Source organism: Epinephelus moara, chromosome 22 (genome assembly GCF_006386435.1).
Source record: "Epinephelus moara isolate mb chromosome 22, YSFRI_EMoa_1.0, whole genome shotgun sequence".
Taxonomy (NCBI): domain Eukaryota; kingdom Metazoa; phylum Chordata; class Actinopteri; order Perciformes; family Serranidae; genus Epinephelus; species Epinephelus moara.
In genome coordinates, this window is record NC_065527.1 from 13,399,467 (window position 1) to 13,427,170 (window position 27,704).

Consider the following 27,704-nt stretch of genomic DNA (forward strand, 5'->3'; position numbering starts at 1 on the left):
GTACATAATGTTCATGACAGTGTCATGTCACCCTTATGTAGATACCTTCAAGTAAAGTGTTACATAAAATTGAAAATTAAAATGCAAAGAAACATAAAGTTTCAACATATCCACTACATATGAAACATATAAACTTAACACATGAAACATGGTTTGCGGAAACATACAGTGCCAGCATTTATTCTGGCAGTTGGGTTTTGACAAATTATTGTGGCACAAATGTGATGAAATTGTAACTTCACTGAAAGTTGACACACGCTGATGCTGAGAAATGAGACAGTGGCGTATTCTGTCGAGTCTACAAGTGTCAAGACGGTGCTCTAGTGGTTCAAGGTTTCAACAATCATCAGCAATATCACTGTTCATCATCCAGTATGACGTGCCCATCTCTCTCCCCTCATTTCCTGTAATCTCTCTACTGTCAACTTTTTTTGATGACGGTATAAAATGCTCTTGGGGACAGTTTTTTTATGTGTACCATCCATTACAGTGCTACTAATAATTAAGAAATGTAAGCTCCCACAAGTAATCAGGAGTTTAGTATTATTTTTTTTTTCCATTGAAATGCCTGCAGTTACATATAACTTCTGCTGTATCAGGGGTATGGAACTTTAAGAGAGTTGCCTGCATTCATTTCTAAAGATAGATTTTAGATTCTTTCACATTTATTAGATGATATACATTGAAATGAGGGGAGAAAAAAATGCTGCCTCGTCTTTTTTCATTGCTGTCTCTCTCAGCATAAATTTAAGTTGAACGTTAGGTTACGGTGTGGGAGCCCAGTTTCCCCTGCTCCATCTTAAGACTATCATGTCGTTTATACTGTGCTACACAAAGAAAGAAAACAGCATTTGTGTCAGTATCACCCTCGGGGAAGTGGTAATGATAGCAACAGAATGACTTCGTTCCCATTGAGGTGGGGGGATAAAGTGGATGAACGCTCCGTGGGGGCCGCTCTGCTGCACATTATTGACGTCTATGTGTGTGTGTGTTTGTCACGGGGAGATGAGGGAAGGGGACACGCTGGTTTGACAACTTGTCAAGAGGTCGCTTTTCTCATGTGTCTTAATCTGACCACTATAAGTTAATTGACAGAGTGTGAGTGTGTTTAATGCCTGTACTCATATTGCTCTTTCTCCTTATCACTGTCTACTCTCTTCTCCTCTTTACACATATACTATATGTCATATGCTCCTTCCCACCCTTCTGCTCCTTTCACATAGCATCACGTCTTTTATCCCTTCTGCTTTTTCCCTCTCACTGTTCCCAGGCCATTTATTATCTCTCTGTCTGCATCTCTCTCAAACTCTCACTTTCTTTTTCCTGTGTGGGTCTACTCCTCATTAAATGTAATATCGTGAACTGGCCCGTTTCATTAATAGTCTTACTCAAAGAGGCACCTACAGCAAAATGCTAATGCCCCTATGAATCTTTAAAAAGCTTGTGGAAATTGCTATGCACATATGCTGGTATTCTGACCTAGGCTATGCTCTCTTTACACCACTGGAATCAAGATGGAGCTGCTTAACTTCTCCAGTTGAAGAGTAATGGGTGACATTAATATTTAAAAGGGTAAATACCCCATTATCTGTGTGTATTGGTCCTGTCAGGTCAAGCTGCACTATTGACTCTTGTCACACACATGCTAAAGATGCACAAGAGAGGCAGAGTTACAATTAGGTATTTTAAAAAGTGATAATGTTTCCAACAAAAATATAAAAAGTTTGCCCCATTGGAATAACTTGGATGCTTCTCCTGGGTGTCTACTCCATGAAGAGACAGAAAAAAGACACAGTAAGAGAAAGAGAATATGACATAATGTGAATTGAAAGATGGAGGGAAGATAAAGAAAGAAGACTATGTACTGTGCAGATCTGTTTTGCAATATGATGGCAGAAAGAAAAAAGAGAGGCTGGATATTGAAACAGCGAAGTGGGAGAGATGTGTTGAGTCAGAGCTGCAGAAAGAGAGAGATCAGAACAGGAAAGTATCTGACACGTGAATAGATTGCATCTCTGAAAAATGAGCAATAATGCAAGAAATGGTTCTTTATCATTCGGGACTCCTGACTCCCACAGACAGTTCCTCACAATGCCTGATATTCATCTTGCATGCACATGTGCGAGCCGAAATGTTTACACCATCAGAGTCTCCTGTGACACAGAGCAAAATAAAATGCCAACCAACTCTCGCAATTGCTTCCTGTCTTCCTTCAGATAATTGTGACCCCGGCTGATAATATAATTTAAGATACTGGTATTTCACCGGCGGCCAGGTTAGCTTATAGTTGGATTCTTTGTTCAACAGAAGCATGCGAGAAAAATCTGGTTTCTTCAAAAATTCAACATGACACCAGGTGAGTAAATATACAAATGATTATCTTTGAGGGTGAAGTATTCCTTTAAGACTGAAAGGCTTATAATAAAAACTTCTGAGGTTTTAAAGACGGGGGCACTTAGAAAGCAAGGAGGACCTAATGAAAGCTGTGGTGGACTTGCTTTATGGGACTAAAAGTCAAGAAGTCAGGACATCTCGACCTCTGCTGCTTCAATTTTGACCTCTTTTTTTCAATCTCCCTTTTTTAAAGTCCAATTTTAGGGGAAGTGTAACACTAAGAGCACTATTTTAATGACACAGCCCTCATCCCAAAGGAGCTAAATGGCCTTGCATTTGAAGGGGAAATTGTAACTCCAACTATAAGCTAACCTGGCCGCTGGTGAAATACCAGTATCTTAAATTATAGTCTTCAGCCGGGGTCAATTATCTGAAGGAAGACAGGAAGCAATTGCAAGAGTTGGTTGGCATTTTATTTTGCTCTGCGTCACAGGAGACTCTGATGGTGTAAACACTTCGGTTCGCACATGTGCATGCAAAATGATTATACTAGGCTATACTGTATTTGTGTACCATAGAGGATCATCAACGCAACAAAAGTAGACTACTGGTTGAGATACAAGTGTCATAGAGAGGAGAGAATGAAACACCATAACCTCCTGTTATTAACTCTGGGGTCCGGGTTGTGTGGGGAGCTTTCCACGGTGCTGAGCGGCTCCCGGCGGGCGTATTTCTGCCTTGATGGTGCGCCGCAACTGGCTCTGGGTCAGCTGGGAAAGGCTTGAGGCAGAGCAGGCTCACGGCTTATGTGTTGGCCACTTTCTTTTTCATTTTAACCCACACCATGATCTTTTCCTAACCCTAACCAAGTGGTTTTTGTGCCTAAACCTAACCAGACCTTAACCACAGGGCATCATGATGATTTCGGAACAACAGGACTTCGGAACAATGGGTTTAATATGGTCGTAACAATGGGATGTCGGACCAATGGGCTGTCGGACCAATGGGCAGACCCCCTCTGATGGGGAACCGAACTGAAAGTGAAACTTGTTGCTGCTCTCTTCAAAGCCAGACTCCATTGACAAAAACAGTCATTTTACCTCGCTGAACACGGGAGCTGCTGGTCTACTGCTGCCTTGATTGGCAGTTTTGTGTGTGTCTGTGTTATTGTGTGATTTTGCTGAATCTGAATGAACCCTTTAAAACACCAAAGTAACACACACTAGCTAACTGATCGAGGCAGTGGTACATCAGCAGCTCGTTTGTTCAGTGACATTAAATTACTGTTTTTGTCAATGGAGTCTGGCTTTGAAGAGAGCAAAGTTTGACCTTCAGTTCAGTTCCCCATTGGAAAGGGCTGTCTTTTTAGAGGTACTGAGCATACCACTGGAGAAATGAGACCAGTGCTGTGTCTGAAATCACATACTTCCGTTAGTACACTTCCATGTAGTATACTATGTGCATTATGTACTTATTGGGGTAGTGCGTGAATTTCAACAGGGTAATGTTGTCTCAAACCAAACCGACCGCAAATTAGCTAGTTGGCAAACTAGCATTAGCATTCGCGTTATCGTTTGCTTGTACCAAATCATTACAGATGGCTAAATTAACCCAATTAACATACTGCTGGCTTATACCCGGCAACAGTATAGTGGTGCTTAGTGCAAAAAACACATGTATTTGTACGATGCAGCGACGGTAATGGTCGCACAGTCCTCGGCCATTTCCAGTTTGAAAAGTGGTCCCTCCACTTCTCCTACGTAGCCAAGATGGTGATCATTGAGGGCGAGAAGTGTCCATAGTTCCACACTCAACTTCTTGACCGTTTTGAGTGCACCATGCGGGTACTCATAGTGCACTGCATTTTTCCATACTTCCCAGTGTGAATGCACTCATGCACTCAAAATATTAAGTGTAAGTACAGAAGTACAAGATTTGAGACACAGCAAGAATTTTCTTTGAGTTTGGATTCTTCGTTCATTGTAGGCATGCAAGAAAAACAATGTTTTCTTCACAAACTCAGCATAACACAGGGTGAGTAATTCATATACAAATGATGATTTCGAAGATGAAGTATTCCTTTAAGCCCACTGATGACATCATCAAGGTTATCTCTGATGACATTGGGTTTTTTTTTGTCTTCTTTCAAGCCTTGGAAAGCTTCTTTCGGGGACACAGAAGACATTATAGAACTGTTTTCACAGGCTGTGTAGCACTAATGGTGATACAGAAACTGAACCTCTCAAGGACGTTTTCAAACATCACCACGCTTTGTATCACATCTGAGAGATGTAAAAAGGACGATGTTGAACTGGAAGCATGTTTCAGTTCAAGGACAAGTGCAAGATAATGCGGGAACACAAAGTAGACAGCCACTATGTATCCTGGAAACAAGGTTCAACAGCGATTGGATATTTATGCGACAGCATAGTTTTTGATGTGTAGAATAATTCCACCCATTACTTTCATTACTAATTGTTTTTTGTTTTGTGTTTTGTATTTTTTTAATTTGAGATTTTGCTTTTTCCTCTCTGCTGTCCATTCATTGCCCAAAGCCCGTCCCAAGCCCGTCTTTGCCAGCTCATGGCGGTAGGGACGCAGGCACTGCCAGGGTGGTGGGCCCTGCTTGCTTGGTAAGAGTAGATCTCTGGAAGCATTATGACTCATACACAAGGTTTTTCCCTGCCTTGTGAGTGCAAAACACTAGTCAACACTTGTGGTGTGGTTGATTTGAAGCCCTTAAGGTGTGCGTGATTTGCTTTCTCAAGTGACATCGAAAACATCTGAAATGGATTTCAGAGGCTTTTAGATGTTGTGTTTGCTGTGCTATCTCCCTCACCACGCTCCTCTTTTACCTCTCGTCTGTCATCCACTGTAGCTGGTGTGATTGTCTGAGTTTGATGTCTGTTCCTCCCCGTTACTCCTCCCTCTTTCGGATAGGACTCGACTAGAAGCAGAAAGTAAAAATTCTCTTGTCTCCGACTACGTGAGATGAAAGCAGATGTTGCGGTGTGTATGTGTGTGCGTGCTTTCACACTCTGCTGAAGTGTGTGTTCTTATAAAGGAGCGTGTTTTTTGCACGGTGCCGACACTAACTGTGTGTGTATATGTGTGTGTGTGTATTCTACAGTATGAGTCATCGGGTCTGGGCCTTATCAGCAGCAGACTGAGAACCACACTGAACCGGATCCAGGAGAGCCTCATTGATGTGGTGAGACTGTAACTCTCCCTTCCTCTGCTCCCTGTCTCACTTTCTCTTGTACTGATTCTCTCTCTCTCTTACCATCCCTCGTTACCTCATCGCCTGTCTCATTTTGTGACACAAACATGCTCTCCTCTCCCTTTTCCTTATGTGCCTCTCTCCTCTTTATGCCTCCACCTGCATTTTTTTGCCCATCCACTCTATCCACCCTGAGCACACGTCTGATCCCACAGCCCGTATCGCCACAAAATGCATTATGGGTCATCATTATCTGGCCAGTGGTCACTCACACGTACGCACACCCCTCTGTGTAAGTGGACACACCAGGGTGAATGCGTGTGTTATTCCATTAGGGTTTTCAATCACTGCTCCCCTCTGTAAAACTACATAGTGACAATTAGTCTGGTGCGGTCCACTCGCTACACTTCTGTCTGATAGTGTGTCCTTCTGCAGTCTGTCTCCTCTGATACACGATGAAGCGGGTGCCATCTCTCAATTCTGCCTTTTATTAGTCTCCATATCAGACAGACGTGTTGGCCTGTGTTCACAGAAGCCACACTTGGACTTAAGTTTTGCCCTAATATGCAATACCATTGAAGTTTTGCACCCCTGCAGGGGAAAATAGCATTGTGTTGATGTGTTGGCGTAGTCTCTCTTTGTTTTTAGTGAGAAAAAACAACCAGATGCGTCCCCTGAGTCTAATTATGATAGAAGTGTGAGTGAATGGCTCACTGAACTCATGTTTTCGTCATCCTGCCATGATTTCAAATCTGGATACTCGTTTTTATGTATTTACAAATGTAATCGGTTATTTACACATGTTGGTTATGTACATTACTATTCAGAGGTGCCAAGTTCAGAGGCTCTGGAAACCAGACATTAACTCAGCATTTAATTTAGCTCAGAGTTGCTGTGTCAGAAAAGAAAGAGGCCATAATTGCTTATGCATATTGTAATTGGATTTTTTTTAATCATATGTCACAATATGTGACTCACAATCTGTTCTGAAAATGAAGAAGAAAATATATTCTTTTCCCATAGTACATCCTGTTTTTCATTTTCTAAAACCCTGTGGGGCTTTCTTAGGGTGTCTGCATGTCCTTAAAATGTCTTAAATTCTGTAAATATTAGGCCCTAAAGCCATTAAATAGTCTTACATTTGAATTTCTGAGGTCTTAATTGCCACAAACCTTTTAAGCAGATGCTATTTGCACCCAGGTGTGTATTCCTGGGCATCCTAGCTTGCAGCATCGAAATATGACGTTAAAGGTATAATATGTAGTTTTTCCACATAAAAATGTCTAAAAACGACTAAACCAATATTATATATTTTGTTAAGAAATGTAATGTTTCCAACAATTTTTCAAACCCGGATAAATATGAAATATTAATAAAAGTTACGGACTGTGTCATTAGGTCGCATATCAATGGCGACGTAACTCCAGTTACCATAGCCATTAAATGAAGGAGAAAAAGAAGAAGCAGACCGGATGAGACGTCAGAGAATGAACGTTACTGTTGCTAGGCTAAGCTATCTCGTCATGGATCATGATTATGCATTGACGGTTGCTGCACCTTCTGACAACGAAGCTGTCCCGGTAAACAAGCCGGTAAAACGGAAACATATGGGTCAACCAAGCGATCCCAGAAGAATTTGGGATAAGAAGAGAGCTAAACCAAGGATAAATATTGGTGTGGCCTTTCCGAGATGGAGAGAGCTTCGTGAAAATCTAGGACTACAATTTGACGCCAACCTCGCGTGTGTTCTACTAGACAGGTAAGCAAACATCTGGCTGATGTTATCGAAATATTAATCATTTCCATCAGTGTACTGCAAGCACTGCTGCCCGCCGGGGCACCAGCGCTCCGGCCAGCGGCCGGCAAGAAACGTTACTATTGATAGTTAGATCAGAGTTTGACAATCCGGTGTAGGTACCAGATCGGCTTGGGCTGCTACACCGGCCGACGGACCCCATTTGCATAAGGTGAATATAACTTCAGTAATATACCTCGTCCATGAGGTATATTGCTGAAGCTCGCTCTGCCAAAAAAACTGCCACAGTCGGTTTCGGTTTCACGGAGTGAGGAACGTCAGATCTGTATCTGTTATATGACTACAACTCCCATGATCCCACGCTACTTCGTGACATCATCAAACTCCGTCTTCTGTTATTATTTTGGTTTGAGACCCCTAGCAGCAGAAAATTACATATTGCACGTTTCATGCAAACCGGTCTATTCAGCTATTCTGCTAAAGTTTATGTGCACAATGTGCATTCAATTCCTGTGCCTAACCCATTCACCCACCATGTCTTGCTTCCTTCAGAGATTGTGTCGCTCTATACACCACGTCACCTGACTTACCGGCAGTACATTTGTGACTTTTTCCTCGTCAATTTACCACTGAAATGTCAGAGAATATCTGAATTGGCACTAGCGGAGGGAGCTCGGAGTAGAGCCGCTGCTCCTTCGCATTGAAAGGGATCAATTGAGGTGGTTCGGGCATCTGCCTAGGATGCCTCCTGGGCGCCTCCCGCTGGAGGTGTCCCAGGCACGTCCCACTGGTAGGAGGCCCCGGGGCAGACCCAGAACACACTGGAGGGATTACATATCTCGTCTGGCTTGGGAACACCTTGGGGTCCCCCAGGAGGAGCTGGAAAGCGTTGCTGAGGAGAAGGATGTCTGGGGTGCTTTGCTTGGCCTGCTGCCCCCCCAACCTGGCTCCGGATAAGCGGATGAAAATGGATGGATGGATGGATGGATGGATGGATGGATGGCCCTAACCATGACCTCTTTGCCCTAATCCTATCCTCTTCCAACCTTGACATGTCAAAGTGACGAGTACCAGCAAATCACAGCACACAGTGGGATCTGTAATAACACGTTTAAGGATTTATGTAAATAGCCGAAGAATGCAGTGTGTCTTATCACCCAGCTACACATAGACACTTTATGTAATATAATTTATACATTTTTTAATTTTCCTTTTGTTGAACTGATTTAAGCTTTCTGCATGAAACCCACATTTCTGTCATAAACCTTCCACTGAACTTTGTTTGTTTAGTTTATATTTATACTTACCTGTTGGCAAAATGTAGATTAAACTTACTCACTTTAATAACCATATTATTGTCATAACCATATTCCTAAACCTGTGCTCAGGACATGAGGACCTTGACACGTACAAAAAACAAAGATGATTGGTCAAGAAATCCGTCTCAAATTTTGGTAAAAATGTGTTTTTAAAAGGTCTTAAAAAGTATTTAATTTAAGTGTCACATACCTGTAGACACTCGCTCAAATTCTGCAGGGCAATATTTTAAATGTGCCATTTAGTGTTTTTCTTTTTGATTCTGAAACATTATTGAAACACAGAGAAAACAGCTGGCAGCAACTCCATCACTGATTTGGACCGTTATTAGTCGTCAGGTGTCTGTCAACACCAATAGCAATCTAATAAGAAGCTGCCATGGCAACCATCATCACCGATCTCATCTTTAATGTATATCCCATCAGAATGTGAAGTGAGGTGAACAGAGTGAATTGTTTTCCAACCAGCATCACTTTTGCATGCAGATATAATCAGCAGTTTTCCACAGTAGAAAGCACACAGCATCCAAAGCACCTTTTTTTTTTTTTATTGAAACAAAATATTTATTTGACAGTGCAAAATAATGGCATTTCGCTGTGATTGCAATGCTGGCTACTTTGCTGTGATGTTTATAGCTTAGAAATTCAGGGTTAGACTGAGGACGGGGGGAGGGGGACTAAAGCAAAGTAAAGCAGGACGACAGAGGGAAGAACAGAAATAAAAGTTAGAAAAGAATGATGAGGTATCAAAACTTTAAATTGCAGCGAGCAGTATACATACCGCAGTAACATGTTTTCTTCCCTCGGGTGGCACTACAGCGACTATTTAAACCCCAGTTATTTTCTGGCTAAATCGTGAGCCATTTCCAAATGTCAGACAAGCGCGGGGCTCAGCTGTGGAGAGCATGTTTATCCCCTGAGCTGATCAAATGAGCACAGACGGACAAATGGACAGACTGGGTGCAGAAAGAGAACGGAGACATTTGGGCTTTTAAGTGAGCTCTCTTAAGAGACAAAACGATGTTAAACCTTTAACGCCTGCATGCACACACGCATTTCAGATGAGCATAATCATATCACTTTGTGGCCATCACAGGCTGTGTGATATTAGTTCTATTTAAAACCACTTCAGAGGCAGGACACTGACTCGGGCTTTGCAATTACATCCATCCACTCTCTAATGTTTTGGCAAATGCTTTTAGTCTGTCCTTTCTCACATGCAAAACTATTTTAGCTCATCTCGATAAATCATTCAATGTTGGAAAAATGCCCTATTTTCCAAACTTACACAACGCTCCCTATTTTTTCCTCTTTTTTCATCTCTGTCTCGCTCCTTCTCTGCTCATCTGTCTTTCACATCATGATCCGCTCAAATAAATCTCACAGACACACACTTCGAAAAGCATTCTCATTTCCACAGCTGATGTATACTGTCATTTATAACAATTTACATCCAGTTTCCATATGGATTATAAATCCCCTCTTTTTTTAATATAGGTGATTTCACTCCAAAGTGAGAATGTATTCATGTAGAGTACACAGACGCACCCCCCCCTGCATACAAATACACACACCCACACACTCCAGAGACTGCAGCAGGGTAGACCTCATTTGTAAACAGATTATAAAGTTAATTGCACACTGCATTTCAATCGAGCAGCCGAAACCCTTGCGGTTTTGTTCCCCTGGTTTGCCGTCGCAACTGTTTGATTCCAAAACCAATGTGCTGGTAATGACTCCGAGTCCCATATGGACGACAGCGAGATTCCTTCTCATCTCGTCTCAGGTACCAAGTGGCTTCAGCTTAAATTGGGAGCTCCATGGGGAAAAGTAAAAGATCATCCCCTCGTTTATGCTCTCTTTCTCTCTGCCTCCGCTGTTCTTGATTACCTCTGCGAAACCCCGACGCTTCTCTGGGTTTGACGGTTTTCATTTTGAGTTTGCTCCCTTTTGACTTTGAATATTTCATTGAGAGTGTTCGAAAGGTTGTGAGGTTATGGAGGAACTTCTAAGAGTTGCAGAGACGTAATTGCCTTTTTCACACATTCGTGTTCCACCAAACACCTGTTACGTAATGTTTAATCATTCGCACTGTCATCCGCACCAGTCTCCAGTTGGAATGTGTCATCTTTACTTGAACTTGAAGCTCCGAACTGAATTGTTTTACTTGAAAGGAATCAGCTGTCGCATAAAATAATGGTTAATCTTTGCTGGAAGAAAAAATTCAACTCCTTTGGTAATATGCTGGGGGCAGGTTAGATGACAGTGACGTATCAGAATGGTGCCATGAACCCCATCTGCGGCCATATTGCTGCTGCCAGGAAGTTCAGCTGTGGCAGCTGTTAAGAGCCGTTGCTGAAGGCAACATTGTGAAGAGAGCTGACGCAGGCTAGCATTTGCAATGAAGGCCACCTCAGGTTCATTGTACTTTCACTGCTCTCAATACTCAAACCACCAGTATTTACCGTTTTAATCAGTTGCTCCATTTTCTCACTTTTTCCCTCTCTCTCATTTCTTGATTTTCCTCCTTTCACTTTCAGCTGTTTGTCCTGTCGCCTCCTCGTCAGCAGATGTGTGCCAGTGATTACATGCCTCTCAACTCTCAGCAAAAACAACTGCTTGCATCATTCCTCCTAGTTTATTGGTTCTTTTGATTGAATCCACAATGGCCTGTTAGCATGTGTATTTATTTCATGTTCACCATCAGTCCGGGCGTGAAGATAAGATCAAAAGTTGGAAATTGTGTTTTTTTTGTCTGTTTAATTTGAGTATACTATTGCTGAAGTCAACCCACAATGTGTGATGAGTTGATTTGATGTGTGTTTGCGGTGTGCACACATCCGCTTCTGGGTACTCTGCATAGCGGAGAGTGGGACTCTTCAGGCTTTTTCATGCCTGGCACTGAAACAGGAATTAGACGACGGGTAATTTCTGTGTTGGCAGCAGTCATCTGGCACTGAGGGCTCTTGCAGTGATGCACACAAAACACACACACACAGACAGACAAGACACCACATATATTCAGAGATAATGGGAACTTTGACGGACAGATTAACGCCTCAACAGGTCTGTTGTCCGACTGTAGGTCACTACATCGAGCCCTCACGCTCCATCACACTTATTACGCTCTTTTCCTGTTAGCAGCAGAGTGATAATCCCTTAGCATGTGTTGTGGTTGTGGTTCGCTACACTGGCTTGGCACGGCAAATGCATACAGGCACGCTGCCTCTCATGAGAGGCACTGGCTAATGTCTCACACACACACACACACACTGCACACTGAACCCAGCCATTAGTTCCGCGTCTCAAGAGGGCACATCACTGTCCAGACTGTCCTCTTTGCCGTGGCCTGTTGTCTCTCTGTGTGAATGGTGCAAGACTCCAGAGGGGATTGCCATTTGACAGGGATTATAGATCATAATTAAGCTCCATGGTGAAACTATTTATACTGTCGTTGTCAGGATATCACAAGTATTGACATTTCGTTGTGGTTTCAGTGGAACGCACAAACACACTTTATTGATAGGCCCAGCTGTAGGTCATGCTCCTCAGCTGTGATGAGGAGACAGTCAATCCCCCTGGTTACAGTAGCTCAGCTTCCTGTCTCACCTCTCCCAGTGTGACAGACATGGTGATAAGCAGAAATATGCACTTAAATACAAATCCTTTCATTAGTATTCTGCATTCTTTATACACTTCGTTTTGGTTCATTCATGTTCTGAAAGGAAAAGTTCACTCCAAAATCAAAAAAATACATTTTTTGTCTTACCTCTTACAGGCCATAGAGATGCCTGCCTTCTCTTGAATATAATGGATAGGAGTGACCCTGACAGTCAAGGATTTAAATCTCAGTAGACTAAGATTCTTCAAGTCAAGCACTTTTTTTTTTTTTTTTTGGCAGTTTGGGTTCACTGAGTGTTTAGTGTACTTTTGAGAACATTTTGGTCCCTTGAAGTAGCTGCAGAGGCAGGGCTGCCTTCCACTTGGTGAAGATGTTGACAGGTACAGGCAGCTGTGGACCCAGGCCCATTCTGATCTGGGCCCACAGTCTCTGGGTATGAGTGAGATGGAGACAGCTGCCCAGAGGAAGAAAGGCCAGGTTTGCCCGGTCAGGCTCTAAAAAAGCATTATCTCCTGCTTTCTGTATAAAAGTGGTGGTTTTACAGCTCACAGCAGCTTAATATGATGTAGTCTCTGGCTTTTGTTTTTTTTGTCGGCAAAAAATGTTTCACATTTCCATCCGACGTAGCACACATTCGCTCAGAGGGCTAACTTGGCTGGAGCCTATTCCAGCTGACATTAGGCGAGATGCAGGGTACATTCTGGACAGGTCGCCAGTATATATATATCACAGGGCCAACACATAGAGACAGACACTCAAATTCACACCTATGGACAATTTAGAGACCCCAACCTGCATATCTTTGGACTGTGGGAAGAAACCGGAGTACCCGGAGAAAGTCCACGCTGACATGGGGAGATCGTGTAAACTCTGCACAGAAGGGCTCCCTCCTGGGATTGAACCAGGAACCCTCTTGCTGAGGGGCGACAGTGCTAACCACTACGCCACCGTGCTACCCCCTAACATGGCTTTTTAACTACATTATGTGAAATGATTTATGTGAAATCACTGTCACCCTGAATGTCCTGCAGAACACCGTTGAAAAAGCAGTTTAATCTGCTGCTGCTTAATTGCTAAATATTATAATTTGTTTTGACCAGCCAAATTTGATTCGACTGACAAAATTGTGAGTTGGATACGGCCCTAGTAACGGAACTAGATGGAACTTGGTTTGTGATGCTCTAAAGGCCAAACGAATACAATTGGAAAACTCAACAGTGATGTCACTGTCCTAAAATCATGACCCAGTTACTCAAGATAATTTGGAGTTTCATAGAGGAACTATTTTTCTTTGTACCTAACCAGACCTGCCAACTGTACCACCACACAGAAGGAAGAGTGCATCTACTCATGAACGAGAGGCTTGTGCTCATGACAGCATAAGATGTAAACATTAATGGTGTCTTTCACAGCTGAGCTGTAACATTAGATAGCTTAGTGTTGCTAGGTGAGCTAGCAGTAGATGCTGCATCCTTCTGTATGGAGATACAGGCATCTGTACAGACATCTCTACACTCAGCAACTCACACCAATACAATCTTAATTGATAAATAACACCACAGGCGAGAGGAAAATTATGTAATTTCTGATTTTAGGGTGAAGTGTCCCTTCAAGTCGAGTATTTTAAGTGAGTTAATTTCTTATTGTATCATGGCTGTTGTCATCTCAGCGCAGGTGAGCAGACCAGCAGGTACGGGGGAAAGGAGTTGCCAGGCTTAGAGATGCCTGGTGGTATCGCGCAAAATGAATGAAAGCCCTGATTCCATTTGACATTCATCTAATGAGAACCAAAATTCTAGTATTAGAGTGACAAAGAGGTGCAATAGGATTCACTTGACAGTAATTGCCTGGCAGGCAGTCCACTCGAGTTGCCCATAAATCTCTATGGAATGGATTGGAGAGTAGTAAGCAGTCGATCATGATAGAGTGAGACACTTCAATTGAGAGATCACTTTTCAACTCCTCCACCTTCATAACAAGGCCGATTAGAGAATTATCAAGTTCGAAGAGTTTAACAAACCTTTCAAATCAAGGGTGTTTGTTTTTATTAACATTTGGAAATTGTATTGCTTTTTAAGGTTTTACGTGCAAACGCTAGTTTTCGAAAGGCCACAATTCTTAGGGTCAGAGCTCCCTTGAAAGGTGCAGGAGTCAGATTTGCTTTAGGCTCCACCTAAGGCTTTCACTGTATTGATCAGCAAATTTATTTCAGCTCCAGATGTATACTGATGCTTGAATGTGAGGTTTAAGACACTGATTTGAATAGCCTGATATGTGTTCCTACAGTATAGGACAGGATTGCTTAAACGCTGTGAAACTTATTGAGAAAATATATTTTCAGGGCCTTAAAGTATTTCATTGTATCGGCATATCTTTTCTTAGGCCAGCTGCGTACGTTAAGGACCATTTCTAATCCGCCCCTCTCAGGTGTATATAACTTACTTCACACAGTTCAAATGATGGATCCAGCAGACTTGATACTGAGAGGGGAGCTCCCGTCTCTCCTCAGGTGTTGACTGCTGCTGACTGATAGGGCCTCCCAAACGCACCTCAAAAGTACCTCAGGCTGTTGCTCAAAATTGAGCTGCTCACAACAAATCACCCAGTGGACGTGCAGGGAAAACCCAATAAGAAAATAGATGCTCCAGCAGAGGTGGGCCTGACTCAGCGCTTTGGAAAAACAGAGAGTCTGTCAGAGCCAAGATAAACCCATGGCCCCACACTGCAGACTCTGGCTACTTTAGTGTAATGACGGAGTGTTATAGTTTGGTTCCCCGTTGCACTTGCAGTATCTTTGTATGGGAAATGCTAAAACTGAACTTTTAGGTGTTTTTTTGTTCAACAGAGTTTGTTAAGTTGGAAAGTATAGCCTGTATTCATTTCAAAATACGCTACAGAGGTTTGTTTGTTTTCTTCTCTTGTAGACCTGAAATCCTGCACTCTTCATTCTGATCAATTCAGAGCTTTAGTGCCACTTTCTCCCTAAGGCATTGTGGGAAGGAGATTTCATGTCCCGTATGAATACCATGTAGCATAGGACAATCTTATTACACTTGAGTCCTACAACACACAATTAAAGTACATACATATTCACACACACATACTTCTGTTTTAACTTTCTGTCCTCATTAGGAATCATCTTCTGCTGGCTAAATATCTCAGCCTCTCGTCTTTGATCTGTTGGATGATAAAACAGCAGAGATAGATAGACATCAAGCGAGTGCTATATCCCTGTTTTTATTCAAAGCTTTGCTCTTATCTGTTTTCAAATCCCTCCCTGGACGTTCATTTTTATGTGTTTTCTTTTCATTGGGAATTCCAGGGCTTAATTTCTAATCATTACACAGGGGTGGGTAAGCTCCCTGGCTTTGATGCTTGATGTCTTCATTCTTAACAGTGCTGTTGGTCCATGTGAGGAAACTATCTTGGCATCAATACCTCACAGACAAACAAAACTTTTTTTCCCTTTTGCCTGTCCACACTTTACAGAGGCCCTTAAGGACGTTGAAGTTAATGTTTGCACTGCTAGGCAAGCTGTTCTTTCTCAACTACTGGTTGTTAGCAAAGCTGACAGACTCAAGTAAAGAAATTCCTCCCGAAGGCATTGGGTTGGTGCTGCTCGCCAAAATTCCTAATCAAATTATGGTTTTGGCTTTGAATAAATGCAGTTGTAGTGAATGTCTCTAGAAGAGCTGATATTCCAGTTTGCTTTGGTCCTTTGGCATATGTGTAGGCATATGTATCCTGCCAACACCTGAAGTATAGGTAGATCAATAGAAGCAGGGGTCTGTCACACCAGAGAGGACCCCAGGTGCAGGCTGTGCAAAGATGCTCCTGAGACAATTCAGCACATAATAGCAGGGTGTAAGATGCAGGCAGGAACAGCGTACATGGAACGCCATAACCAAGTGGCTGGCATAGTACAGGAACATCTGCACTGAGTATGTCCTGGAAGTCCCAAGGTCACAATGGAGGACACCTCCGAAAGTAGTTGAGAATGACCGAGCTAAGTTGCTGTGGGACTTCCAGGTTCAGACTGACAAACTGGTGATGGCTACCCAACCGGATAACGTGTTGATCGACAAACAGCAGAAAAAGGCAGTGGTGATAGATGTAGCAATCCCGAGTGAGAGCAACATCAGGGAGAAGGAACACATGAAGGCGACAGTGGTGCCAGTGGTAATCGAAGTACTCTGGGCTGTGATCCCCAAACTGGGAGAGTGGCTCCAGCAGATTTCAGGTACAACATCTGAGGTCTTTGTCCAGAAGAGTGCAGTCCTAGGAACAGCTAAGATACTACAGAACCCTCAAACTCCCAGGCCTCTGGTAGAGGACCCAAGCTCTACCTCTACCAGAGCTTGGGTCTGGGTTGAGAGGGGGATTTTTTTATTCATTCATTGCTTAAAGGTGCTTCCACATCCTGCCTCACTCTTCTGTTCAGCACCATTAACAGTAATTGTTGATCATTGATGAAGTGTTACCCATGGCTGACGGTTAGGGGCAAAGACACTACAGCATGACTAAGAGACTGCAGGGAACAAAGACTGCAAGAGTTTAAACTTAACTGATGCTTCAGTGGATGCAGACGGAAGGAAGATGTTTTTGGTCAGAAATTAAACAGAGACAACACAGAAGACAGAGGCCATAAATAAACCTATTTCGTTTTCAGGCGGAGGGATTTAGTTTGCAATGGTGGCCTCCTGCCAGAACATTGTAGGCCCAAGTTTACAAGTGTACTGATTGTATCAAAAGTCAGGATACTTGATATTTTTGCCAATATGAGATATTCCAGTATTTTCCAACCCATTTTGGCCAATTGCAGACGCAAACACTGATGTATACAGTTCTCCTATGCTGATGGCCCACCAGCAGATGCAAACATGAAATACATTGCTTTTCAAAATGTACAAATTCACAGGCTAAGATAAGAGAACTACCTCAATTTTTAAAGCTTTTATCTGCCGATGATGAGCTGATATTATCTTGCATCCCTAATCAAAAGTATTATTAGGGCAGCACGATTTGCAGAACAAAACATATAATGATTTTTTCGGCAGATATTGTGATTGCGATAGAGTAAATGGTCGTTTTTGCATTTTATTTTCACAAAAAGAATTTAAAAAAATTAATTATGATGTGATTTCTTCAGGGGTCTGGACAGACAAAGCGTGTTTCCTTACATCTGGAATATCATTTCTAGGCCTGAACATCTCTGTAGCACCACAATACTTCATTATAATGGTATATGACATATTTGACCTTCATCAAACTTTGCAGCTCCTGTGATTTTGGTACTGCAGTTGGCCATATTGCAACTTTCATAATGTTTTTTTATGAATTGTGCAGCCCTAAGTATATGCTCAGAAATCTGAGCAGAAGCCCTTGAAAGTAATAACACTAGAACATATTGGAGCTGTTAAAGTGATTCTTCAGTTAATTTGCCTCTCTTCTGGTAATAATAGTTGCCTTAGTATTTTTTTTTCAACATTTGAAACATGGTGCAAATCCTAATTGTAGCATTTCTGTCTTAATAATATAACTTCTGCTGTCATTTACACCATTAACAAGTGGGTGAGTCAAACTAGATATCTTTGATGAGAGCCAAAATCTCCTCACAGCATAATGTTGTCAGCGCTCCAGCATTCAGATTCAGTGTATGATCATTAGTGAGTTCATATGTCACGTGCAGTATCAAAAGAGACTTTGCTCTGAGCAGATGTCTTCTCCTTAAGCTTGGTACACTGAAGTGCAACTTAAGTGATTAAAGTGGCCTTTAGTTATATCTGTGACAGATTTCTATTAACATCTCATGAGTCAAAGGTTTGAATTACTTTAGTATGCTCAGGGCATTACTTTTGTTAAGTGTTATGCGGGGGCACAGGCTCTATTTAAAAAAAATAACAAAAGACAGGAATTATCTGTCTGTCACAGGGAAATATTAGCTGCTTTTTTACTCATCGTTTAGCAGAAAGGTCTTCAAATGGTTCATTAACTCAAGGACCACTTCTGTCTGAGCACCAGCGTCAGACAGATAATTAAAACCCGGTGCGCTCACAAAGAAAATAATTTTTCTCTCCTCCCAGTCCTACTTTTTGGCCCCCATTTTGATTCTTCAATTCAGATTATACGGAGCATTCAGACGCCCACACAGATATTTTCTTTTCTCTGATACAATGGGCAGAAGTGCAGCTTTTATTCAAACGTCATCTGTGATCTCTGATTATTTTTCAGATGAAGTACTCAAGGTATGATGAAGTGGAGTTGACTGTAGATAAGGTCTGAAAAAAATGCTTTACTGTGAACTTGCTTGTAATTTTACAAAGTCTTAAGCTAGTCCTATGCCTGTGAGGTTTGTTAGCTGCTGTTTGACCGTGCTAGTAAAGGTCTAAGGACTAGCAGAGGGCTAATGGCTAGCACAGCAGGCAAAATGTTACAGTAATGTAGAAAGTAAATCTTAAGAATGCAGTATAAAGTAATGCATTATATCAATATACGTAGCACATTATAACCAGTGTTGTTCCCGTAGATGCCTTAATATTACTTCATGCCTTGGGGCTACGGGTGTTTATAGGCCCTTCCCTTCTTTCACAAGGTGCCATGGCAACATTAATTCAGAATAGAGCTTAGATCGGGCCCAAAAAATCCAGCCCGAGCCTGTGCATGTTCTGTCCCGGCTCGGCCCGGCCCGGCCCTTTAACTGTAATTACGAGCCCGAGCCCGGTTTACACCCGACATTTTTTTCAAGGATACGAACGTGGACATTGAAGGCTGACTCTTGTCTTTCTTTCCATGGCAAGCCATCGTCATGTTCCTCTTAAGTGTCGAGGTCCCTGTCTTTTTGCTTCATATTTGCGTCATATACCAGCATCGTGCTGCATGTGGTACACTCGACGAAGCCGACTCACACGTTGTCATCGTCAATGACTCACATGTGCGTGGCCAGTGGCGCCGTCAAGGAGAGCGACAAAGAGTAAATGCCCTGTGTATTCATAAACAGAATATGACAACACTCAACAGTAAGACAAAACAACATTAGGTTATCAGTCAAGCAGACCAGTGTGGACTATGGCAACACAAAATGATCAGACTTTTCAATTTGAAAACCTGCAAACATCCTATCTCCTACCGATGCTTCTCCAATGGTCGTTGTCGCCATCCCATCCCTTCCCTTCCTTCGACCTCCACACATAGTCCTCTGGCTGCCTGCTCAATTTTTCCTGCCTCTTCCTCAGCACACAACCCGATTTATGATTTTAGGAATTCTGAACTCTGCGACTTCCTTATTTATTTATATATAGGTTGTTACAAGTTGCTGATGGCTGTTTTTGTATGACTACATTTTATCTGGCGTCACTGAGGCAGCATTGCAGAGCACAGTATGGTTAGTGTTCTCCTATTCTCTGTCAACTCTTCAGTATTTTCTGTGATTACTTTTACGTCAAACAAACAGTTTAAATTGGGGCAGATTTGCTTCAGGTGCAGACACAAGAGAAATCTTAATTATGGTGTCATCAGCGAAGACCCCCTGCTACCTCCGCCCTGATTAAATAATTTACGCAACTGTGTTGATTACTGCCAACCTGTCAGACGAAATACTTAACATTCACTCATTAAACGTCAGTCTGCTCTTGTACAGTAGGTTGATTTAGCATTTAAAGAAAGCACAAGTCTCTCTTAGCTGTTAGAGGAGAATGTGGAGAGAACTGCAGCCACATTTTTTAAGAATATGCTCTAAGGGACATTTTTCAAGCACCTCCTGCCTTGTTCTCGTGTATCAGTAACTTGATTCAGGATCTTTTATCAGTGGACTTCTGTTCCTTCCTACCAGCGTTGAACAAATTCTACCCCGCAGTGCCTCCACCGTGGAGGATGCCAACCTTGTTTATTACCTGCAGAGCATGAAAATCACTTTTTGCTGATGTCGTGGGTGTTGGTCTTTAGAGTAGCCAGCAGAGTTTTCCCAAATCAAGGCATGTTATTCATGAAATGGAGAAGAATGCAAGGAGAGTTTAACTGCTTTTCTTCACCTTTTTAGTAACACTGTCATTACATTAAAGGCGTGTTCATGATTTCAATTTGGATTTTTTGTAGAGCAGCGATTCTTTAGGTTACATTGAGATTACAGGTTGTGCTGTTATCATGTTATTCAGAGTATTTATAATTCAACACACAGTCAATACTGTATGTGGGTGATGTTTTCTTCAGAGGTCCCTCTGTGTCTCAGAAGTTGGTGATCATTTACGTCAGCACACTGAGGTGAACGTTCACAGTGAGAAATGAAAACAAGCATACTTTCCTTCCTATGACCTGCCAGATTGATGTCAGTTGTATAGAAAGGAGGCTGCTTCTGGCTATTTGTAAAAAATCTCCTCTGTGAAAGTTTTGTGATTTACGAGGATCTGCTGAATGTGTGCTCGCCCTTTGGCCCTGACGCTGAGACTGCTCTGTGTGTCTTAAACTAATGGGTATTTAGCTTGATTGCATGTGTATGAAAGCGTAAACGAGTGCCATTTTAGGCAATTACTCACCCATTTTCTAGAAATGCAACAAATTATTATTTGTGTTATGAATTATTCCACTTTTCCTTTCTGGTTTTTGCTTTTTTGGGGAATTAAACTTCAAAAATATATGAAAAACTGCCTCTGACGGCCTCTCAGAATATCCAAAACCCAAAGATATTAAGTTTACTGTGATATAAAGCAGATGAAAGCTGCAAATCCTATCACTTGAGAAGGTGAAACCAGAGAAGATCAGTACGTATGACCGATTATCAAAATACATGCCTAGTGTTTTTCTGTCCATCAACTAATAGTTTTATCTCCAGTATTTCCTGTGAATTATTATTATGTGATTTACTAGAATACACATATAGCAATAAATAGATACCGAACATAAATACAGACGTTTTTAAAAGTTGTATGCCATCAACATGCCAGAAATTGTTCAGTAGCAAATATTGAAAATCACCACGGACCAATAATCATCAGTCTGTATTGGCTACAGTATGTAACACACACTCCACACTCCTCAGTGGAAAAGCACTTTCAATATTTATCTCAGTGGGACAGCAGAGAAACGACTGTTCAGGTTGAAACTCCCCCTTAAATATCTTCAGCAGCTGCAGGGTGTAAATCACATAAAGTATGACCTCTTACTATAAGTCATACTATATGGAAAGGTCTGCCTCATCCCCCATTTTTCAGGCCCTTGTGTGACTTTGAAAAATCTATCACTGATGCTTAATTTGTCCAATATGGCATTCTTCTGCACTTTCTTGGAAATGCAGCAGGCGCATGGAGTTGGTTTACTTTTATCTCGCTGAGGTCATTTGTCATTTTGATGGAGGTTCTTCATAAAAGTGAAACCATAATTTTCTGTGCAGTTGTATATTTGAGGATATCAAATAAAAAACAAGTTACACTAGTAACTTACACCAGTTGATTACAAAAGATCTGTCATGATGACGCATATCTATATGTGTGAAGCTATTTTAAGAAGTTTGGATCATTGAATTAAATTTTTTTACCCGCTTTCTGATAAATGTGAGGATTCCTGCAGCTGCATTTTTGCACGTCTGCCAACAGCAACAGCGATTACTGTGCTTGAATCATGATTGCCACTGGATTAAGAAGACAAGTAAACAAAGACGTTAAATCTCTCTTTTTATGAATTAATTTGTGGGAAGAAATAAGCTTCCCCATCTCAGCATCTCTTACATTTGTTTGATTTAAACAGGCAGATGCATTGAATTGTATGCAAGTATTTGTATCTATTATATTAACATGCTACACGACTCCATATATTTGCATGTTTATCCCCAAAAATATTTTAAATATTCAGGGACACTGAAGGGCAACAAAAATGGGAAATGATTTTAATGCTATTCCATCAAATCATGTTTGCCATGTTGAGCATGAAATGATAAAAGATCAAGCATCTAATAAACTGATAAACATGAAGTAGGCACTCTGGGCGGTTGCTATATCACATGTCAACCCAAATAAGTGAAAAGATAAAACCCTGTTCACTTTACCACAAGCTGCCAAAGCTTGGAGCGCGTCTAAAATGTGTTCCTCGGCTCAAAATTGAAAACGTAGACGCCTAAAATCCCAAAATGTCATAGTTGTTGTTTGTTGTTTTTCTTCTTCTTTAAAAAAAAAAAAATCACCTTTTGTATCCAGTCGAGCCTTTTACCTGAAGAATCCCTGCAGAGTTTTATGCAGTTGGAAGTGAAACAGACATTTCCCCCAACAGTGTTTCAGAGGCTTTATTTTCCTTTTATGCATAAAGTGTTTATGCTGCAGGGGCACAGTCGATGAAAAGTCAAGCCTCATGCGGAGGGATTAAAAATAGACTGAAATAGACTATGCTGTAATGTCAGACTAATGCAACCAGAGTTTAATTGATATGATTAATTCAAAGGAGAATATGCAACAACCAGTGAGACTTTCATAATCAACCTGGTCATAGAAGTCGATGTAATACGACAGAATTAAAGGGAACAGGCTGTAAAGTTAGAAAGGGAAGAGACTGGCAAGAAATGCAAATTTGTGCTCAGCAGCGGTGCTGGTGAACAAAGGGGTGCAAGGGTGAGAAAAAAATGTTATGTCATAACACCTATTTTTTAAACCTGAACATCGGCGTTACATAACTTGTAACCTGTGTTAAAATAGAAAAACACCTAAAGCAACCATGTGCGTAGAAATCATATTCTCACTCATCATTTTTGCTCCCTTCTCTGGAGGAGTACATTATGTTGCTTCCCCAGCAGGAGCCGGTTTATAAAAACAACAAACAAAATAGTCAGAGACATGAATTTTGAATCTGAATGGTTGTGGAAATAGAAAAGAGATACATGTGCAGCAGGGGTGGGAAGCACGAGGCACTTCACGATTCGATTTGGATTCAGAGATGCAAATGTTTGATGCATCTTTAGTTTCTCTGTGCAACTTTTAAAATATTGCGCGTTTGTAATGATCCATTATTGAAAGAAAGAGATGAATTTATTTCCATTATCTTTCGTGAATTTTTTCCCTTTAATGTCATAGAAGCCAAAATGCCTCCAAATGCTAGCTTTTAAGCCAGGGGGTGCTGACTGGATTGTGTCCAACTGTAGCCCTTTTTATACAGCCTGTTCAGTGAGAGTCTGTGAGACAACAAATAGGCTAGTAACAGGGACGCTTGTGGATATAAACCTTCCATAACAATAGCAGACAAATGCGGACCACCTCCAGCTGGAACAGGGAAGTCAGTTGGCAAAAGAAAGAATATAGCAGAAAAAGCTAACACTAAGAGAGAACTCGATGCTGCAAGAGCCAAAACTGGGGTCAACATCGGCTCTGCCTTCGAGCGATGGCAAAGACTGATGTAGCTTCATCCTGAGCTAAAAAGGGACGAGATGGTCACAGAGTTTCTGCTGGACAGGTATTTTTAGTTTGCCTCTAATGTAACATAGGCTGTCGTTAGCCTACTGTAGCGTAGCCTCTGAAATATTAACGTTATCTTCCTTGTGCATTTCCACTTACTAGTAACGTTAACGCTACTATCTAACCTTAGCACTGTAACTTTATTCTAAAACTCATCAGTCATCACTGACTCCGGTTGAGTTTAAAACTCCGGGGTTGCGTTTGACTGTCTTGGTTGTAACGTTACACTCGCTCTCCTCTTCCGTGTATCTAACATTACCTTGCCAACACCTACGTCTATCTTAGACATAATGAGGACGTAATGGAGGAGGGGGGAGTAGGCCTTTGGAGGGAGGTGGAGTTGCAGGAGGAGGGGGATGGGACTTTGGAGGGAGGCGGGAGTTGTGGATGTTCAAATTTGTGCTGTGTGAAATGCAAGAAAGGGAAGAGTAGCTTTAAAAAGGGCTCAGCCATCCTCACCAAAACTCAAGAAATCACGGAGCTTAGAACATGAACACATCGCTCATTCTAATAAAGTTAAATTCCTTACAGACTAGTCTCAGTTACAAGCGATCATAATGTCAAGGATTATGGCCTTTTCTGCATTAAGACGTATCTTCAGGATGCATGTAAGAATAATTTTTCTCCACCTCTAATATCAGCACAAGTGAAATCATTCCTCTGACGTGTTCAGTGTTGCATTACTCAACAACTGTAGAACTACACAAAGAGGAACATCAATTATTTTTGATTTATCTGCACTTGTTTGCAATATATTGTGTATTCATGTGTTCGTGTTGTAGTCATCCATGCAAATGGCCACCACCCGCTGCGCCTCAACGGCTTTTATCATGATCCAAATCTTAAATCACTTGTCGCAGTTGCGTGTACTAATGGCCTTTCTGGATTAACTCCATAACCACTGCACTGTTTGTCATGGTAATGCACTGTGAAGTGCTCTGGACTGTCCTTCTTTAACCCCATGATCAGTGACCTGGCTGACATTGTTTTAGCTTCACGCTGCACTTTTGTTTATCACAATAACTTTGATGTCGATGTTGTGGAATGCAGGAAAACTTGAGTCATTTTTATTGTTTTGCGACAGAACAATCTTAAGTGCTTCAGGCTTCAGAATATTAGTCATTACCAAAGAGAGAGACCAGTACATTCACCAGTATAAACCCCTTAACATGTGTAAGTCATACTCTACCACATAAACAACCTAAGTTAATCCCAAGAAGTGCTAAATTTAACATTCGTACACTTGAAATAAACAAGTTAAAACAAAGGGCATTTTTTATTTTGGAGTCTAAGTTGTTCTCCCTTTGCCCCGAGTTCAGAATAACTACACTTTCAGCAAGTTCAGCAGTACACAGGCCAAGGTGTGGGTGCTTTGGTGCAGATGAGAGGTCGTGCTGTGAATGCTCTGCAGCCTCTTAAAGCCAAAGGAGAGAAAGTCTGCAGTGGAATTAAAGATCGCTGAACACTTTTTGTCCTGTCCTTTCACGTCCGGTTGCATACACGTCAGAAGAGGAAAAGTTTACCAACAGAGATTCAAACAAAGGAACAGGTCATATTTAAAACGTGTAATCAGATGTGAATTCTGGATTTAAAACAGAAAGACATGTCCTTTTACAATAATGTAATTGTAATGTAAGGCTTATAATATTCTGTGCTGTGGGTTACTTAACAGTCCTATTGGGCACAGGCACAGGGGCCCAGGGTGTAAGGGGGCCCTCACCTGCAAAATGTCACTCAACTTAAAGCGCAGTGAAGAGGAAGGAAATTAAAATGGCCACAAAGAGATGCAAAAGGTATGCAGAGAGACACAAAACAACCAAAAAGATGCATTACGACTACAAAGAAATGTGAAACAACAACATAAAAAGAGGCTAAACAACAATAAGGAGTTGTGGGGGCCTTTTGCACACCTGTGCCGAGGGGCCTATTATCTGAGACACCGCCCCTGGTGCTGAGGAGGGTTTCATTCCATCTAATGTCTTATTTTATGCCTGATTCTGACTTTTAAATACAGAGTTACTCCTGGGGGAGATATATTGCACCCTCCACAGGGAAGCCATTAGATTCCCTACGCTGTAGAAGAAGTATCATTCAAGTGTTAATCTTCTGAATGTGATAACATTTTATCTCTGACTGATAATGGTTTTTGCATCACTGAAGGTTTGATTGAATGCCGAGCGATAACTCAGAGGTCGGGGAGAGGTTGCAGTTTTCACATACAGTGGGAGGTCTCGGTCGAGCAGAATCATAAATCCTTATAGCTGCATACTGTGCATTTTTGTTCTGTATGCTCGGCTGTTTTATATGTCTTAAGTGAATGGATTACTGTTAGAGGAACGTAAGACGTCATCATCTTAAAACTGTGGACATGACTGCCTGTTTCACAACAGTTATTTTTCTACTTTCTTTTTCTTTTTATGTTTTGTACATTTCACTTGATTTACACACTTACTTACACCACAAAATGGTTTCAGTGATGAGTGCTGGTCCCCTGGTTGCCTCTAATAATGGTTCCCGTACACAATATTAAAACCACATTGATAAGAAGTACAGTATGTAAGTGCTTGATATGGTACAGCATTAATAGCTCCCATTCATTCATTACCATTGTGATTGCTATTGATCCACCAGAAGCTGTTTCAGGGGGCTTTGCAGCTGCAGGGTGCAGGCCTTTATAGAAAATAATATAAACTAACCTCCCGTATGGAATCTCAATGGCTTTGTATGCAGGTTATTGTGATTGATGTGAAGGGACTTAGGTTGAAATCTTTCTTTTTCTATTCCAGTTTTAAAATGAAGGGATAAAAGGGTCACTGGATGGAGAGGTGTACTGGAATATATCAAAAGGAAGATAAATGCTTTGCTGTTGAGGAGTGTTCGGTCAGCAGAATTTTAGAGTGTGTGTGCTTTGGATGTAACTGAGTTCCACAAGGTTGATTGAATTTCAGATTTTGCTTACCGACCTGCATATATCTACATTTTGTCTTCATTTTTGCAAGTGAAACATCTGTTACGTCAGATTAACCGTTAAAGTAACGGTGGGACGATGCTCTCCCACAGCAGCACCTCCATAGAAACCATAACAGATTAACACTGATTAAAACAAACATTTTAAATTATTTTTCTGTATTTTATCCACTGTTAACTCTGGTTATGACACGTCTCTGTGCTGCTTCTATTTGCACAAACAACTAGGCTTTGAAGCAAGTATAACAGTGTCCATGCCCCCTACACAATTAGCTGTAGAGGGTGAAGCATTTCATGCCTCAGTCACTTCTTCTCAAGTGTCTCTTTGGTCTCTGGAAACTGAAATGGCAAAAAGATAATGAATACACATTTTGGACTCTGCACACTAACATGCCTGCACACCTGTGTGTCTTCCAGGAGGCAGTGGGGGAGAATGCAGGAGTCCACGGCACAGGAGAGGACAGGAAGGAGAAGGTGCCCAGCCCACATCTCAGCCAACTGGTGGTCCTCACTAACAGCGGGACTCTTTATGGGCTAGCGCAGAGGGTTGTGGCCACTGAGTCTCTGTAAGTACTCTCGACACAACACTCCAGTTAATGTTATTCCACCTTCAAGGAATATTTCACCCACAAAATGGTGATTTGTGTTTCAAATACTCACCCTATGTTACGCTGAACACGTGACGAAAACATTGTTTTTCTAGCGTGCTTCCACAGTCAACTCTGGACCTGTCCCATTTCTACCCTTAAATCTTCCACCTGTATTGAGTGCCCTCGCTTGCGAGATAACCCTTGATGAGGGAACTGAGAAATATTAGGGTAGAGATCTTTCCCTAAGAAATGGGACATCACTTAATGCAAATCGGCGTGGCCGACGTGCAGGCATACGTCATGTAGTAGCGACGCAATGAAAATGCCGGCTCCAGTGCTTGTGTTGTGGCATGTGCTATGTTTATTCTTCTCTGTCTGATGAATCAACGGAGAAGAAATGCTGAAAACAGGAGGCGCCTACGACGTCTTCTAGTTCTGATGGATTTTGTTCAGGTAAGTCGATTTGTGTAAAT

The 27,704-nt window shown here is 41.7% G+C and overlaps 1 protein-coding gene across 1 annotated transcript in view; it reads left to right on the plus strand.

Moving 5' to 3' along the window:
• vps50 (VPS50 EARP/GARPII complex subunit) overlaps window positions 1–27,704 on the plus strand; it is a 129,852-nt gene that overhangs the window by 83,997 nt on the left and 18,151 nt on the right. The window contains exons 22-23 of the mRNA XM_050034838.1: window positions 5,465–5,545; window positions 27,059–27,207. Of these exons, the coding sequence (XP_049890795.1) occupies window positions 5,465–5,545; window positions 27,059–27,207 (230 nt within the window). The remainder of the gene's footprint in view (window positions 1–5,464; window positions 5,546–27,058; window positions 27,208–27,704) is intronic.